At 38.8% G+C, this 15,378-nt stretch overlaps 1 protein-coding gene across 1 annotated transcript in view; it reads left to right on the plus strand.

The window, feature by feature from the left end:
• Positions 1-15,378, plus strand: part of col4a3 (collagen, type IV, alpha 3) — a 254,825-nt gene that overhangs the window by 114,443 nt on the left and 125,004 nt on the right. The window contains exons 10-11 of the mRNA XM_051923014.1: positions 14,488-14,550; positions 14,640-14,675. Coding sequence (XP_051778974.1) covers positions 14,488-14,550; positions 14,640-14,675 — 99 coding nt within the window. The remainder of the gene's footprint in view (positions 1-14,487; positions 14,551-14,639; positions 14,676-15,378) is intronic.

Raw genomic sequence — 15,378 nt, forward strand, 5'->3', positions numbered from 1 at the left:
GGTTCCAGGCCACGAGACCGCCCAGTCCCCTCTGGGCATTCTACCTAACATAAATGAAATAGTCCGCTTTGTAGTTAGGGTTCTCACGGAGTCACTTGATGGTGATGGTCATACAGACTTCTGGCCTTTAATCCATCCATCATTGTTGGAACATCATGGTGCTTTGGGTAGATGGTGGTGGCGCACGCCACCACCAACAGGACACCGGAAAAGGAAACAGAAGAGAGAGTAGGGGTTAGTACAGATTTTGAATGAATAGTTATTATAATAAATTGGATATACAGAGTATCAGGATTAAATTACAGTGAAGTTATGAGAAGGCCATGTTAAAGTAATGTGTTTTCAGCAGTTTTTTAAAGTGCTCCACTGTATTAGCCTGGCGAATTCCTACTGGCAGGCTATTCCAGATTTTAGGTGCATAACAGCAGAAGGCCGCCTCACCACTTCTTTTAAGTTTTGCTCTTGGAATTCTAAGGAGACACTCAGTTGAGGATCTGAGGTTACGATTTGGAATATAAGGTGTCAGACATTCCGATATATAAGCCGGGGCGAGATTATTTAAAGCTTTATAAACCATAAGCAGAATTTTAAAGTCAATTCTGAATGACACAGGTAACCAGTGTAGTGACATCAAAACTGGAGAAATGTGTTCGGATTTTCTTTTCCTGGTAAGGATTCTAGCAGCTGCATTCTGCACTAGTTGCAAACGATTGATGTCTTTTTTGGGTAGTCCTGAGAGGAGTGCGTTACAGTAATCTAGCTGACTGAAAACAAACGCATGAACTAATTTCTCTGCATCTTTCGATGATATAAGAGGTCTAACTTTTGCTATGTTTCTTAGGTGAAAAAATGCTATCCTAGTGATCTGACTAATATGCGATTTAAAATTCAGATTACAATCAACGGTTACCCCTAAGCTTTTTACCTCTGATTTGACTTTTAATCCTAATGCATCCAGTTTATTTCTAATAGCCTCATTGTATCCATTATTGCCAATCACTAAGATTTCGGTTTTTTCTTTATTTAATTTGAGAAAGTTACTATTCATCCATTCTGAGATACAGGTTAGACATTGTGTTAGCGAATCAAGAGATTTGGGGTCATCAGGTGCTATTGATAAATACAGCTGTGTGTCATCAGCATAGCTGTGGTAGCTCACGTTGTGCCCTGAGATAATCTGACCTAATGGAAGCATGTAGATTGAGAAGAGCAGCGGACCCAGGATAGAGCCTTGTGGAACACCATATAGAATATCATGTGTCTTTGAGTTATAATTACCACAACTAACAAAGAATTTTCTCCCTGCCAGGTAGGATTCAAACCAATTTAAGACACTGCCAGAGAGGCCCACCCATTGACTAAGGCGATTCTTAAGAATATTATGATCAATGGTGTCAAATGCGGCACTCAGATCTAAGAGGATGAGAACAGATAAATGGCCTCTGTCTGCATTTACCCGCAAGTCATTTACTACTTTAACGAGTGCAGTTTCAGTGCTGTGATTTGTTCTAAAACCTGACTGAAATTTATCAAGAATAGCATGTTTATTGAGGTGCTCATTTAACTGTATAATGACTGCCTTCTCTAGAATTTTACTTAAGAAAGGCAGGTTAGAGATGGGTCTATAATTTTCAAGAGCAGAGGGATCGAGATTATTTTTCTTAAGTAGGGGTTTAACTACCGCAGTCTTAAGACAGTCTGGGAAGACCCCCGTATCTAATGACGAATTTACTATGTCAAGAACATTATCAATTGATGATGAGCATTGAATAGATGATGGCATCCTCCGCTCCCACCTTCTCCTGGTATGCGAACTGCAGAGGGCCGAGTGCGTGGCGTACCTGTGGCCTGAGGTGGTGAAGCAGCAGCCGCTCCATGGTCTTCATCACATGTGACATAAGAGCGACAGGCCGGAAGTCGTTCAGCTCACTAGGATGTGATATCTTTGGGACTGGGGTGATACAAGATGTTTTCCAAAGCCTCGGGACTCTCCCCTGTTCCAGGCTCAGGTTGAAGATGCGCTGTAGAGGACTCCCCAGCTCCAGCACACAGGCCTTCAGCAGTCGTAGTGATACTCCATCTGGACTCGCTGCTTTGCTGGCACGAAGCTTCCTCAGCTCTCTGCTCACCTGCGCTGCTGTAATTGTGGGTGGGGATGTCTCTCCTATACTGGTATCAGCAGAAGGATGGGTGGAGGGTGCAGTACTCCGAAGTGAGAGTGGGTTAGGGTGGTCAAACCTGTTAAAGAAGTTGTTTATTTGGTTTGCTCTCTTCACGTCCCTCTCGATGGTGGCACCCCGCTTCAAGCTGCAGCCAGTGATGATCTTCATCCTATCCCACACTTCCTTCATGCTGTTATTCTGCAACTTCTGTTCCAGCTTTCTCCTGTACTGCTCCTTCGCCGTCCTGAACTGGACTCGGAGTTCCTTCTTCACGCGCTTGAGCTCATGCTGATCACTACTTTTAAAGGCCCTTTTCTTCTGGTTCAAAAGGCCCTTGATGTCACTTGTAATCCATGGCTTGTTGTTAGCATAGCAGCGTACTGTTCTTACTGGAACTACAATGTCCATACAGAAGTTGATGTAGTCAGTAGTGCAGTCAACAACCTCCTCAATGTTCTCACTATGTGACCCCTGCAGGATATCCCAGTCTGTAGTTCCAAAGCATTCTCTCAGAGTCTGCTCTGCCTCAGGGGACCACTTCCTGAATGAGCGCATGGGTATAGGTAGCTCCCTCAATCTTGGTTTGTAGTGAGGCTGAAGCAGTACCAGGTTATGATCTGCTTTCCCAAGTGCAGGCAGCGGGGTGGCGCTGTATGCGTCTTTAACGTTTGCATACAGTAAATCAATAGTCTTTTTTCCCCAGGTGTTACAATCCACATACTGGGAGAAGGCAGGTAATGTTTTGTCCAGCGTCACATGGTTAAAATCTCCAGTGATTAGCACAAGTGCCTCAGGGTGCTGCATTTGTAACTTAGCAACAGCAGAATGGATGATGTCACTCGCTTTCTCCACGTCCGCCCGAGGAGGGATGTATACAATAACAATAATGACGTGTCCAAACTCTCTGGGCAAGTAGTAGGGACGCAGACTTACGGCCAACAGTTCAATGTCCCTGCAGCAAGTGGAGATTTTAACGTTTACATGTCCAGAGTTACACCATCTTGTATTGACATAGAGAGCGAGTCCACCTCCTTTCTGCTTCCTGCAGGTATTTGCGTCTCTGTCCGCTCTAACTGTGCTAAACCCGGGTAGCTCCACGTTAGCATCTGGGATGGTGGTCGTTAGCCACGTTTCGCAAAAACACAACAAACTGCATTCTCTGTAGGTCCTGACATTTTTCACTAGCGTAGCCAGTTCGTCAATCTTATTTGGTAGTGCATTCACATTTCCCAGGATCACAGAAGGCACCGAAGGCTTAAAACGCCACTTTTTCACAAGCCGCTTCATTTTTAGCTTAGTGCCGGCTCTGCTGCCACGATACCGCCTTCTTACCTCGTCGGGTAAATAGGGAACCACACCGACACTGGCATTTGTTCTCAGCGCTTGAAGTTGTCTACTTGAATAGACGAGTCTTGGCGTGTAAAAATCCATGTCCATGTTATAAAAGTAAAAGTGTCCAGTGAACGAATCCACATAAAAGAAAGTGATAGGAGTGATCAATAAAAAAAAAATAATAAAAAAAGAGAAAAAAGGTAGAAATATATGGTCGTACACGGAGCTGCTGAAAAGGCTGCCACTCTCGGCAGCGCCTGGTCACTCAAATGATACATCCATGAGATGTGGCAGGTCTGTGACTCTTTTCAGGGTCAAGTGGTTAGTGGTATAGCACAGTTACAACCTCAGATATTTGGAAATAAGACTTAATATCCTGATTTATCAAAGGTCACCAAAAATAGCATTTCATTAATTGTCCAGCTAATAAGAAGTCATGTTCCCAAAACTAAACCTCCTTCCTAACACCCTCAGGAACAAATTCTAATCTATAAGATTACTCATTAGTAGTGCTGATTGGCGAAGTTTGCCAAGTGTTTATACTCTTATCCGTTATGTGTTCATAACCTTATTTGCCAAATACTTTTCTGCGAATTCACTGTGCACTTGGTTAAACAAACAATTTTTCCAAGCACTCTATAATGCTTTGCGAGTAGCCTTGCATACTGTAAGTGCACTTCACCTCACATTTTACATTGCTGTCATTACTGCAGCCGTAGTGACAGAAAGTATTTTCATTTGAGGAGTACATTAGCTGACCATAATGAAAATGTTATAAAATACTTGTTTGTTCTGCACAGATTTATTGTACGTTGTACAGTATCTTCACTTCTGGATTAACCTTGCTGTTTTCCTTGCTACTGTATGTAGAGCAAATCAGGTAGTGACAAGCACAGTCCCTGTGTATATAACACTGATTCCTTGAATCACAGGTTCTCTGAGGATACCATTATCTGTCGGAACTCCAAAGTTCAAACAGTGGAGTGGCAACATGAAGTACTTCAAACCAATCTTGGGGTCAGGTCCTTATAAGGGACAGAGTGTGGGCCAAATGGATGAGCAATTAGCCATGCGGTGTAGCGTTTAGTCAAAACAAACCTTCATAGAGCCCAATCCATCCTCCTCCCAGTCAGAAAGCACATTAGACCAGAGGTGGGCAAGTGCGGCCTTCGAGGTCTTTTTTTGTGGCCGTCATGAAGGTATCAGTGAAACAAGTGATTGCTGCCTTTTGGCTTGTTCACACTAGCCGAAAATGTTCAACGAAACAAAAAACACGAAACAAGATTCGTTTGGTCTCCACGTTCATACCTGATGGAATGGTCAATGACAGCTAACGAAATACAGCCAAACTGAATGCAAATTATGCCAATAGCAGTCAAGCTAGATATTTACTGCGGATAGAGTGCACACACACTGTAGATTTTCGCAAGTACCGCTGTAATTATTTTCGGCGGTAACTAAAGTGGCCAATCAAATGGCACTTTAAAGGGTTAAAGTTCAGCATGCTTAAATTTCAACGAAAGTAGTCAGATCCATCATTTCCTCATCTGATAATTATCGTTGTGTTTTACTTGCCATATAATGCAGTTACCACTGTCAAAAAATCCAGACATGTAGACGGTAAAAATCGACAGTTCAACAATGAATGGGAGTTGGATTTCTTCATGTCAAACCAAGGAAACTCCATGATGTGCCTAAGATGCAAGACGCAAATAAGAACATTAAAGAGATCAAATGCGAAACAGCACTATGAGAGTTGTAAGTCACACACGAAGAACATCAATTTAAAAGATGAGGCCAGAAAGCAAGCGTATGATTCCTTGAACAAGAGCCATACAAAAGAAACATCCATGTTCGCCAAATTCAAATCATCCTCTCACAATCTGGAAGTTGAGGCAACATTTCGAGTCGCCTTCAAATTGGGTGCCGCTTGAAAACCATATACTGATGAAGAACCATCTCAACTTCAAAAATTTAAAGATTTACCTCTATCATGAAGCACCAAGGTGAGATCACGGTTGACTTAAAAAATCAACTGAACAAAATATTTCAAGAGTCCAATACTTTGTATTCTGTAGCGTTGGATGAATCCTGCGATACAACAGATACGGCACAACTGCTTATTTTCATCAGAATAATGTCACCAACATTTGACATCCATGAAGAGTTGTTGTCCTTAATCAGTCTTAAATCAACAACAAAGGCACAAGATATTCTCACAGCATTTAACAACACTTGTGTAGAAAAGAAATTGGATCTAAAGAGACTTGTTGCTATGTGTAAAGATGGAGCTCCTGCAATGGTAGCAACAATGGGCGGTTTTGTGACTCTACTTAAACAACAAATTCACTCTCAGTATTCGGAATCTCCCAAAATTATTGTCATTGCATTGTATTATACACCAACAAGTTCTATGTGCCAAGTCTGCAACCTTGAACAACACATTGGAAGACGCCGTTGGTATTGTGAATTTCATTCGAGCTCGAGCCATCAATCATCGCCAGTTTAGAGAACTCCTCCAAAATTATGATTCAACTGAGAAAGAAGAACATTTTATATTACTCAAACTCTCGTTGGTTGTCAAGAGGATCTGTTATAAATAGAATTTATGAATTGCAAGGCACTATCAAAGAGTTCTATCCATCCAAAGGAATGGTTTGTAAACTCGATGACATCAACTTTTGCATGAACCTGGCTTTTCTCAACGATCTTTTGAGTGAACTCAACAGTCTGAATAAGCACTCCAAGGCAGAAATCAAAAGTGTCTGTGACCTCTGGCGGAGTATAAAAATTTTTCAGCACAAGTTGAAATTGTTTCACGGCAAGTTTCAAAAGCAGCAGCTCTCCGAATTCTTTCCGTGTCTGAGTAATTTTGCCAGTAACAACCCATCTGTAAAAATACATTTTGATGAGTTCTGTGAAGTGCTCGGTTCACTAGTCGCTGAATTTGAGGCTCGATTCTCCGATATCTGCGTCAATGACAGTGATTTACGGCTGGTTTCAGAGCCACACCTAATGGATCCTGACAATGTGCCAGAGAAGTTCCAAATGGAATTGTTGGAACTTAGTGAAGATCCAAATGCTCAACACAAGCTATCCCAAAATTCCGTGGATTTGATTTCATTTTGGCGTGATGCTCACATCTACCCCATTCTGCGCGAACACGCTCAACGGGTGTTAACATGCTTTGGTAGCACGTACATTTGTGAATGTACATTCTCTCATATGAAGTACATTAAAAATCGATACCACACAGTCCTGACAGATAACCATTTGGAAGGACAGCTACGTTTAAGAACAACAACTTTTGAGCCAAGTTTTAATGAATTGTCAACCAACAAACAGACTCAAAAAAGTAATTGAAAATTACAGAATTAATTCGCGTTATGAATTATTCTTACACTTTTACACACTTTGGGGTCAGTATAAAGTTTAATAATAAATAATTAATAAAAGCATGCCTATATATGTTGTTAATGACTTCATAATGGTGCGGCCTTGTTCGAGTTAAAGCAGTCATCAGTGGCCCACCACGGCATTAGACACTCTGAAATAATAATGAAAGATGTATTACTTTTTATGAAATTTTTTCTGCCTTTTTGATTAAAGAAAAAAGTGTGAAGCTTTTGCACAATCTTAATAAATCTTTCATTATTAATAATATTTCACAGGACTTTTTTTTTGACACTGCTCCACGCCCCCCCACTTCCCTTATATGGACTTGGCATGCAGCCACTGAGACTGTAAGACTGATTTTTGCTACCTATTTAGTTGTGCAACCAATCAGTACCCTGAAGATTGTAACTAATATCATTGCACTGAGTACAATGATATATTTTTACTAATTACTAGCTTGTGGCTATTTGTTAATGCTTTATTTGTGATTATCACTCCATTTGTGTCTTTTGTTGCTTGAAGTAGGGTGGTGCACTGCTGCCTCATAGCTCAAGTCTCTCAGCGACACCTAAAAGACCATTGCACCACTAAAATCTACTCAACACTATTTCAGTTCCTCCTTCCTCATTGATTTCAATACATTCCGCCAAGTTCATCATAAATCCTTAATTAGGCTCTAAGCTTTAAATAAATATCCCCTGCGTGATAAGAAGTTATAAAATTAAACCTGCTTGAAAAGAGTGCTCATTTAGCCTGGTGGGTGCTTAACGTTTAGCAGTCTCTAGATATGTAAGATTTTTTTTGATTATTGACGATAATAAATATATTGAGTTTCCTCTAGCCAGTGCCTTCATTTTTCAATGGCCAACTTAATTAAAAGGAATTCAAAATTGCCAACATCATGATTTTGTTCAGATGGTGACAATTTTTAGAGCAGTAAGCATAAGGGTGAAGCTAGCCTTTATCTTGAAATGCTGAGAAAGTATTGTACCCACATGAAATCTTCTTTCAATTCAAAATGGTTGTGAATAATCTAAGTTAATTGAAAGATTTTTGGGCTTCTGGGCTTCAGATTTTTTTATTAAGTAAATGGAGTAATTATGGAGATTACATCCATCCATCCATTTTCCAACCCGCTGAATCCGAACACAGGGTCACGGGGGTCTGCTGGAGCCAATCCCAGCCAACACAGGGCACAAGGCAGGAACCAATCCCGGGCAGGGTGCCAACCCACCACAGGACACACACAAACACACCCACACACCAAGCACGCACTAGAGCCAATTTAGAATCGCCAATCCACCTAACCTGCATGTCTTTGGACTGTGGGAGGAAACCGGAGCGCCCGGAGGAAACCCACGCAGACACGGGTAGAACATGCAAACTCCACGCAGGGAGGACCCGGGAAGCGAACCCAGGTCCCCAGGTCTCCCAACTGCGAGGCAGCAGCGCTACCCACTGCGCCACCGTGCCGCCCTGGAGATTACATTTTTTTTATAAATTGCAGATATTAGTAAGTCCCACAAATCTTTGAACTTGCTCAAATAATTGTTTTACTTTCAAAATGAGAAAAACCTGAGCCTTATTAGGATCCATACCAAGACCTGTATTATTTATGTGATTTCCTAGAAATAAACCTAGTGTTTTATGAAATTTACATTTTTTCCAGTTTCCTTAGAAAATGGCTGTCTCATAAACGTCTTCTACATGATTGTTTTCTGACAAGTTCTTACCAAAGATTTCTTTCACAAAGCTGTTTTTGTTTTATTAACAGCTGTTTCCCTATTTACTATTTCTCTGAGCTGAGTGTTGGATAGAGACAAGTGGATACCTGACAAAACAGCCAGGGTCTTGGCAAGGGTAGATTTTAGAATACAGTATTTAAGTTGGGATAAGTGCATGCAGTCTTCAACTTTTGGTTGAATTACACAATGTTTTTACCATTTGGTGAAGAGTATATCCTACCAATGGCCAAGTTCCCTAATTTACATGAAATTCAGATTGAAGATCCCTTTCCCATTACAGTGGAACCTCGGTTCACGACCATAATTCATTCCAAAACTCTGGTCGTAAACCGATTTGGTCGTGAACCGAAGCAATTCCCCCATAGGATTGTATGTAAATACAATTAATCTGTTCCAGACCATACGAACTGTATGTAATTGTATGTTTTTTTAAAGTTTTTAAGCACAAATATAGTTAATTAAACCATAGAAAGCACATCGTAATAGTAAACTAAATGTAAAAACATTGAATAATACTGAGAAAACCTTGAACAACAGAGAAAACTAACACTGCAATAGTTTGTGCTATAGCGCTATCAACCGCTGGCTAAAAACACTTATTTTTAATGAGTTTTAAGCATAGGGAAAAAAATGAACATTTGAAAAAATCCGTACTTTAATAAACCACCAAGAAAAGTAACATTGCAACAATGCCCGCTACGAACCAATCGCTGTAAACAGAAGTGAAAACAAAATCACGGCCAGTGCATTCTTTAACTGCCTTCCTACCTTATGCGTCCAGCCCCCTCTCTCTCGCGCTGCCTGTGTGTGTGCGCGTCTGTGCTGCCTGTGTGTGCGCGCGCGTTTCTCTCTCTCGCGCTGCCTGTGTGTGTGCGTCTGTCTCTCTCTCCCGCTGCCTGTGTGTGTGCTCTCTCTCTCGCGCTGCCTCTGTGTGTGTGTGTGTGTGTGTGTGTGTATTGCACGCTCTCTCTCTCTTGCTCGCTGCACAGGGAGAGACTGAACATGTACAAACCGAAAGGGAAACTGGCTTGTTTGTATACTGAGTGTGTGGTCGTGAACCGAGGCAAAAGTTTGGTGAACTTTTTGGTCGTAAACCGATTTGTACGTGTACTGAGACTTTCGTGAAAAGAGGTTCCACTGTACTACCTAATGTCATCTAATGAGGTCCATTTTGAAATAGTATGTCAAATACTGCTTATAAATCTCTTGACAGCCCAAAATCCAAGAATCTTCCATAAACTAAAAACTTTCAAAGTTAAGGACAGTTTATGTTTATTATGATAGTAACATGTTACACTTATACTGTTAAAATATTTTGATTACCGTATATATTCAAGTCGAGTCTTGAAACCCGAAAAATCGATCATAAAATCAGACCCCGACTTATATGCCGATTCAAAAATGCAACACTTAATTTTGTTTTGTCTTTTTTACATCTTCTTGCCTCACATCAGTTTCTCAGACGCATTGAATTTTGTTGCAGCAGAGCAGTTTCCAATTTCTTTCACTACTTCAACGACATTTAATTTAAAACCAGCTTCATATTTTCTTCAGATCGAACGCTCCATCATAGATAAGGGATGCTCTTATGTTAAATGTGTATGAGGGTGTGAGATAGAAAAAGCACAAATCAGTGCAAACGTTGCTTCGGAATAGTTTGGGTATTACCGTCTGGTCACGTAGGCACAGTAGAGAGAGAGAGGTTAGGAGTACACACTGATAACAGCACATTGCCGCACCCACATGGAAAAAAAAAGGCAGTGTGCTTCGTGGTTACTCTTTCAGGTGGGCGTTAGCATATTATGATCTCTTGAACCAATAGTGTGAGTTTTCTGCATTCGAATTATACAAGCGGCATTATAAAATACTAGAAATTATACGATAAAATCAATTCCTGACTTATCTGCGAGTATATTTGGTAAGTATTGAACCCCTTGATTTCAGATTAGTTCATAGTAATTGGCTGTAGTTAGTGCACAGACAACTGTATATATGAACAAGTTAAAAATGTTACTTTAGCAAAGCTAACCAAGCCAGTACAATTTTATTTCTTCATTTTCCTCTGTAAAGTCTTGGAATACATATATTTGTGACTCAGGAATAGAAGCATATATCCCTCTAGCTTAGATTTTTGTAATATAGAGTGTTTTAAATCCATGGCTGATTTGCATTCCATATAAATGTTGTAATAGTTGCATTTATTTTTTTTTCAATGATTTATAAAAATTTATAAGAATACACTGAAAAATATACAAAAACTTTGGGAAGTTGTTTATTTGGACAATAGTAATTGTCCTATTTTGAAACAAAGTGAATAGGTTAATAAAGATTAAAATTAGATTTAAATAAATTCCTCACTTTTGTAATTCTTACTCCAAGATATTATGTGATAGTAAGACAAAACTGTTCAAATGTAAATTGAAGAGTAATTTAATCTAGATGTATAGTGATACATTTAAACTGCCTTGAAACAAGCACTGGAGATATGTACTAGTACATATTAAAGTGTTTTTAAAAGTCTTTGTTAATTTTACTTTTATCATCTGTGTTCATCTCAAAAGTAAAACCTAAAGTAATACTTGACACCATTTTATCAATACAATTTTTTGTATTTGCATGCACTTCATAATATTAAATATGTCGGCATCTTCTTAGCCTCTATTTGCTTAAGATAAAAAAATTAGATGTTTCTGTGTTTGACTTTTCATTGACAGCAGTGATGGCATCTCGTAACTCATCATAGGTCTGAACTCTTTAGCTTGTTTCATCAGTTTATGCTAGTTTTAGAAAAGAAAGTTGTACTACCCTCAGTTCAATTATGATATCTTTTTTTTAAGTTTCCCATAGTAAAAGGCAATGTTTTTGAAAAAGTAATCCAGTCTAAACGACAATGAAAGCATCTTAAAATTCATGTACTGAATATTGGCAATTTTGACTATTTTGACTTTCATAATTGTTTCCATGGTTCTTTTTACTGTGCCTATAAAAATATTCACCTCAATGGAAGTTTTCACATTTATAAAGCTGTGTTTTTGGCTTTGGCTAGAAAATTTCCAAATACAGTGAGCTATGTAACCATTTTTTTTTTCCTCAGGGACTAATATTATTAGTTGATTGGTATTATTAGTTGACTGGCGTTCCTTACTCTAGAACATGCAATTGCACATTAGTAAAACATTCCTGCTGTAGATCAATTCTTGCATTTCCTAGTGACTTGGCTTTTGTTGATGGTCTTTGTAAAGAGGAAAGTGCATTTTGTTGAATTCAAACAGATAATAGTAGGAAAAACATGAATTTTGGGTTTAAATATAATTTCATCCTGCAGCAGATCCTGTAAAAGTACTAACTTCAATCAGATTTGAATGATCTTGTACCATTACAAAGTTTTGGAGGGTTTAGCTCAAAAGCAATTTACACTTTCCTTTAAATGATTACATATAGCATTGACATTTACAGGCTGCACATTTATGTGACCCACAAAAGGATGTTTCAAGCACTGTACAGGTAAGAACAGGTGAAAAAGAATAATATCATAAACTATGTAGAGTGTCCACCTCCTCAATGTTCTGTCTATGGGGGACCCCTTTAGTGAGCTGTGCAAGCATTTAAACTGACTAAGGCATGCCATTGCCCCTAGCTTGTATTGTACATAGTGCTTGAAGTAAGATGGACTGGCTCTTCCCAGTTTTTGCTCTGCAAACCAGAGCGTAGTGGCACATGGAGTTCTGAGTTCCAAGGGGGACACCTTAGTTCTCTGTAATATTTAATGCATTTAGACCCCCCCCCCCCATCCTTCCAGTTATTTGAAGTTTATAAGTTTATATAAATAAAAGCTCTCGGCAATCCAGCTTGAATTTATATGTATTTTAACACATCTTGAGGAGGAAGGCGGGGTATATACTTCACACAATGCATGCTCCTGCAGACACTTCTGCTACTCAAATGATGTACTGTTTATTCTTACGTGTGTACTTTTACATAAATCTGGAAGATTCCACCAAGTGGCAGTGTGAGATATCATCACGGTGAGAAAATGTTCGACTTCCCTGTGTTCTGAATTAGAATTACCTGAAATGTCCATTAAATTCAGATGACACCTTGCCAAAATATCTCTGAAAAGGATGTTTAATGATTACATCCATTAATCCAGGGATGCGCCCATTCCACCATGCATCAAGGTGAGGCAGAAACAATCCCTGGACAGGCACCAGCTCATCGTAAGGTGAATACAAGTATACACATACACTAGCGTCATTTTAGCATCACCAAATCCCCAAACCTGCATGTCTTCGGAAGGAAACCAGAGTACACATTGGAAAACAACCAGGAAAACATGCAAACTCCAGGCAGGAAAGACTAGGAACGTGACTTCCTGCGAGGCAGGAATGTTTGTGTGGAGATTATGAGTTTCCTTACTCAAGTCCAGTCACAAATTCTCAGTTGCATTAAAATTTGAACTCTGACTCAGCCACTTCAGAACATTAACATTGCTATAGGTTTTCCTTCAGAATTTTCCTGTATTTTGTTGCATTGATTTTATCCTCTACCCTCTCCTATACAGCTGCAGTTGGTAAAGCACCTAAGCAACAGTTTTCTCTAATATTGGCCACTATAACTTGTAACACCTTCAGAATTATCATAGGTCTGTTGCTCTCCTCCCTCACTAGTCTTCTTCCCCCATGATCACTCAGTTTTAATGGACAGTCTGACCTAGGCAGATTTACAGCAGTGCCATACTCTTTCCATGTCTTAATGAAGAGAAAAGCCAAGCAAAATGACATCTTTTATTGGCTAACTAAAAAGATTACAACATGCAAGCTTTCGAGGCAACTCAGGCCCCTTCTTCTACATTCATAATGGCTAGCACGGTACAACACCCTAGTACTACATGTCTTAATGATTCATTTAACTGGACTCCAGTTTTCTTTTATCCATTCTCTGACTTGTACATTTCACTCATCTTCTCATGGAGTTTCTCGGAGTGTTCTTTTGCCTTTATTGTGTAGGCTAGACCACTATACTGACTTGTCACAAGTTGGTCCCTCCATATACAGGTGTATTTACACTACAATCCACTGAAATGAATGACTACAGACACATGATCAAAATTAAACTGATCATGGGACTTCTAAAACCAACTTGATACACCAGTGATGATTTAGGTGTGTCATACAGACCCAGTAATAGAATTTCTGCCAAGGGTGCATCTAAATACTGACTTGAAGGAGGTGAATACTTACACAATCAATGGTTTTGTGTTTTATATTTATAATTAATTTAGATGACTTCGCAGAGATCTGTTTTAACTTTGACATTAAAGAGTCTTTTCTTGTTGATTAATGTCAAAAAGACAAAATTAAATCCACTGTGATTCAGTATTGTATAGCAATAAAACGTGAACACTTGCAAGGGGGTGAATAATTTTTATAGGCGTGAAAACTCCAAAACAGCTTAATGAGGCAGTGCTGAGTGCCATAAAATAGTGACATTAATAGACTCACAATTTCATAGGTAGCATGGCCTGCTTTTAATGTGAAGGCACACTATACTTTAGCCTCTACACATTAATATATCCTTATTTTCTAATAAGGGGTAAAAACACAAAAATCTTAAACATAAATATCATCAGACCCCATTGTCAAATTATTATGCATAGTTCTGATGGATGCATCTTAATAACTTGGAAAAGATAAGTATGATAAATGACAGGAGCTGAAAGATGTTTACTGATGTTTTTTTCCTCCTTTATCGTAACATAATATTTTGTAAATATTTTTTGTATTAGTTCTGTTAAGAAGTCATTGATTAAAATGTGTGGTTTTTTTTTTTTGTTTTGTTTTTTTTTACTTTAGGGTCAACCGGGAACTTGGGGACAGCCTGGTCCTGCTGGTGACCCTGGACCACAAGGTTTTCCTGTAAGTAAAGCCTTCTTTTAATAGAGATTTAAGTGTATGATGTAAACTGTGTACATATTGGTTAAGATCATTCTTATTTACCATTTCAGGGTCCACAAGGGAGTCCTGGTTTTCCTGGACCAAAGGTATTTTTAGAAGGTGTTAAACTAAAGTCACTTTATTGATATTGTATTATTATTATTGTTTCAAGTACTTAAAACGCAATTTAAGTACAAGGATAATATTTCAGACCTATTGAGCTATGAGCCATTCAGACCGACTATGCTATGTCATACGTGTTTTGAAAGTTTTGTTGCCAAATGAAAGTTTAGGAGTGATACATGTTACCCACAACACAGTATGTTAGTAGCAGAAAAATATTAATGATGGTCTTTTTTTGTTGATTGTTGATTTTTCACTGCTGTATGTGGTAGATTTATTGTTCAAAGATTCATTTTCAGAAGAGAAGGAAGAATCGATGATTCGAACATGAAATGTATGTTTGCTACAGTAATAGGCAAGGATAACCTGGCACTTATTGTATTTGTAAGCTGCCTCTGTTTCCATTATCAGGCACATCTGAACTTATGTAAGACTAATTTTTCTTTACAACAGCCTTAATAGAGCCAGTCATTTTTACTGTAACTGTTATGTTATGTAGTTATTAATCATTTAATGTATTGCTTAAAATTATCTAATTTTAATTCTCCAGGAGCTGAGAGAAGAGTCAGTTCCCTGCAAATGAAAAAAATTTGAAAGATTACAACAATAAACTGTGTAATCTTAATTTCTAGTTAATCGAGAAATTCAAAATGTTATTACTGATATTATATAAATCCTTTCAACAAT

This window comes from Erpetoichthys calabaricus, chromosome 2 (assembly GCF_900747795.2).
Source record: "Erpetoichthys calabaricus chromosome 2, fErpCal1.3, whole genome shotgun sequence".
NCBI lineage: Eukaryota > Metazoa > Chordata > Cladistia > Polypteriformes > Polypteridae > Erpetoichthys > Erpetoichthys calabaricus.